At 45.4% G+C, this 3,129-nt stretch overlaps 1 protein-coding gene across 1 annotated transcript in view; it reads right to left on the bottom strand.

Moving 5' to 3' along the window:
• GOSR2 (golgi SNAP receptor complex member 2) overlaps window positions 1-2,426 on the bottom strand; it is an 8,462-nt gene extending 6,036 nt beyond the window's left edge. Inside the window, exon 1 of the mRNA XM_010191427.1 lies at window positions 2,369-2,426. Coding sequence (XP_010189729.1) covers window positions 2,369-2,408 — 40 coding nt within the window. The 5' untranslated portion in view covers window positions 2,409-2,426. The remainder of the gene's footprint in view (window positions 1-2,368) is intronic.
• Between the last annotated feature and the right edge of the window lie 703 nt (window positions 2,427-3,129).

Raw genomic sequence — 3,129 nt, 5'->3', positions numbered from 1 at the left:
CCTACCAGCTCCATGTATTAGGATTTAAAGATCCCACATTTACCCCTGAAGCCCCCTCCTGTTCCCTCAGCAGGATTTGCTCATAGCCAAGATGATTCTCACGACGACGACAATTTACACCTCTGAAAACTGTTAACACGGAGATAACATACACCATCTGTACCTGGAGCAGGGGAGATGGAGAGAGATGGAAAGAATTCAGAGTTGATAGGAACTGGCAGACTGGACAAACAGACACGGCCAAAATAGGCCTGGGAAGCCCTCGGTCACAAAGGCCCAAGGCCACAAAATAATTGCCTCTGCAATCATCTACACTGCATAACCTGCATAGAAAAAGCAAAGGCACCATGCCAACCCATACACTTGTACTTTAATGAGGTGAGAAACTGATACAGCTGGGAAAGCAGAGCCACAAGGTTTCAGTTACTGTAGAGCAACACTTGGTTCAAGCCACAACTTCCTTCCTCACTGACAACTGCATTTTCTAACCATGCCACAACCCAGGGTGTCACAACTTCAAGAATGCACAGGAGGGGGAAAGACAGGAGCACAATTAACCACCTGCCAGTCCTGTGCCCAGGCAAGGTGCTGTGAGGCTGAGGGCACGCACCCTCTAGGACAGTCCTGAAGTCTCCGGCTGCCATGGTCAGGCATGGTAGAAATAATGCCCAAATCCTACAACAGTTTGTTCTTACTCTGCATTTAGAGTAAAGAGGTAGAGAGAAAAGCGTTTGTAACCAACTTGGTAACTGCTCTGCAGTATCTCAGGGCCTTCCAGAAAATCACATTCTGCTGCTGAACCCAGCAAAGCAAACAGCACGGACAACCCCTTCTCTTTGCCCTTTGATCGATCGAGGAGTAACCAACTGGCAGACACAGACACAAATCAGCCAAGTTGTTCTAATTCATCTCTCCATCACTTAGTACAGATTAACTTAACAAAAGAGCAACCGGGAGAGCAAACAGACAACTACCTCAGCTTTTGCTAGGCCAAACAACAGTGACTATCTTGGTCACCTTATGCTTTCCTGAGCAAGCTGGGATTATTTGCCCAAAGCTGGAAAATGAAAGCTGCAAAGCCTCATTTCCTGGCTCTTACTTCTGCTCTTCAGCCAAAATAGAATCCTTTTTCACATAAATTCTGAAATACACACGAATAGCTAGAGCACACATCTGTATCTCTCTCTCTATATATACACATATATGAACTGTATGTTCATTTATTGGCTATGCAAGATGGTACATAATCCTATCTCTTGAAGCAAGATGGCAAATTATGCTAAATTTCAAGGGGCTCCAAAGTAATATCCACTGAACAGCAGTCCAGGAACTCTGGGATTGTACTGTGAGCAGTATAACCACCAAAAACCCCACAAACAGTAGAAGAGTCATTTTTTGACAGGAGAAATTATCACAGCCCTTTCGAAAGCAAAGTCCTGCTTCAAAAATATATTTAGGGTAAGAGAAGTCAGTTAACGTGTGCACAAATGCATCCAGTCAATGCAGCGTGCTTTTACTCCAGAAGTTTCTAATGAGACCCATTAGCAATTACTCACACAGCAATTAAGGTTTCAAACACAGGTCCAAAATACATTTGCTAATTCTGCAAAGGGGTAAAAAGTCCTGCACAGTACGTCACAGTTTTTATTACAGTCACTTTATTAGCACAGCGACACAGTCCAAAGGTACTGAAGCCATTTCAGACGTAGCTGTTCTACCTATTTCTCATAAGCAGACAGAATTACAGCTTCTGACTGTGATGCATCAGGAATCATCAGAACCATCCTGATGAAATTCCTACAAACCAGATCACCTCATTTTCCCCAGAAACTGGACTAAGCATCTTTTGGAGAACACTGCCAATGAGCAGACGCTTAAGGAACAGCAAAATAACAGGACAGGTACACAGTGACATTTCTGAGCTTCTGACAAACCGGCCTGGTGATGTCCTGGATTTGCAGTCCTGAGCACACCTGTGTGTTCATTGCACCTCCACGAATGCATCAACGTGGGGGTTTTTAACCTGTTCATGTTGAAGGCCTCGACCGCACATCCTGACAATGAATTCTGAACTCTTGGTATCAAGACCAAGCGGTACTTGTCAACTAAAGAGTTACAACATGAAGATAATTTGAAGTAAATTCTTGTTCTGTCTTTTCCACTCTGTCCTTCATACAAAACGTCACCTTTTTCAAGTCAAATAATAATTTTAATGCATTCCAAATTGGTGATGAGTCTCACCAGTTGATCACAAAGACTGAAGAGCCAAATTCATTCCAGTAATGACTAATCCAATGACAGAGCACACAAGGCAAGCTAAATCAAATCAGTACTGGAAGAGGACTTTTCTTTCTAATTAACTACTTACAGTGCACTGACTCTTTGTCCGAAGTCTCCAGACGCCCCATGTAAGACTGGACCTCATGGACTTGCCTATCAAAAGACAAAGAGTAAATTCACATAAGTCAGTTAACATCTTAAAATCAAATCATTTTTCAATACCTCAACTTTCAGCTTCTTTTACTTGGAAGTACTTTTTAGAACAGAACAGGAATGAGATGTGTCGTATTCAGTGCAGACAGCCCATCACCAAACAGAAACCACAAAACCCACCCTGATTCTTCAGTATGAAGAAAGCTGTGCTTTCATTTACAATGTAAAAACAAAAATCAAGTTGAAAGGGCTTTTTCTTTTTCCTTCAAAGATTTCCAATCCAGTTCCAGCTCACTTTTCGGGGCTCTCCCCCATGTCACAGACCTGGCATGTGGGTGGTCGTTCAGATGTACCTACTCCAAGTCAACCACGGAGACAAGAGCTCAGCTGCACAGCAGGAGCTCACAGACGATGAGAGCAGCGGAGGGAAGCGCTGCTGCGCTGGCCCCCGGGCTGACGTGGCCGCCAGCCGGCTGGGCTCCGGTCAGACACACGGCCGGGAAAGGCTCTTCCTTCCTCCCGCGGCTGAAACACAGCCCTCACGGACAACGCCCCGGGGTGGGAAACGGGAATTTTTATGACAGAAAAGCTTTTAACGGGTGCAGAGAGCGCCCCGGGCCGAGCGGAGTGCCCGCCCTCAGACCCTTCCCCACACCCCCCAGACGGCCTGGCCCCGCTCCCTGCAGGTGTAGGACC

The sequence above is a fragment of the Mesitornis unicolor genome, unplaced genomic scaffold (assembly GCF_000695765.1).
Source record: "Mesitornis unicolor isolate BGI_N332 unplaced genomic scaffold, ASM69576v1 scaffold36480, whole genome shotgun sequence".
Classification (NCBI taxonomy): Eukaryota; Metazoa; Chordata; class Aves; order Mesitornithiformes; family Mesitornithidae; genus Mesitornis; species Mesitornis unicolor.
The sequence above is the reverse complement of the archived record's forward strand: the minus strand, read 5'-3'. Positions and strand labels throughout refer to the sequence as shown.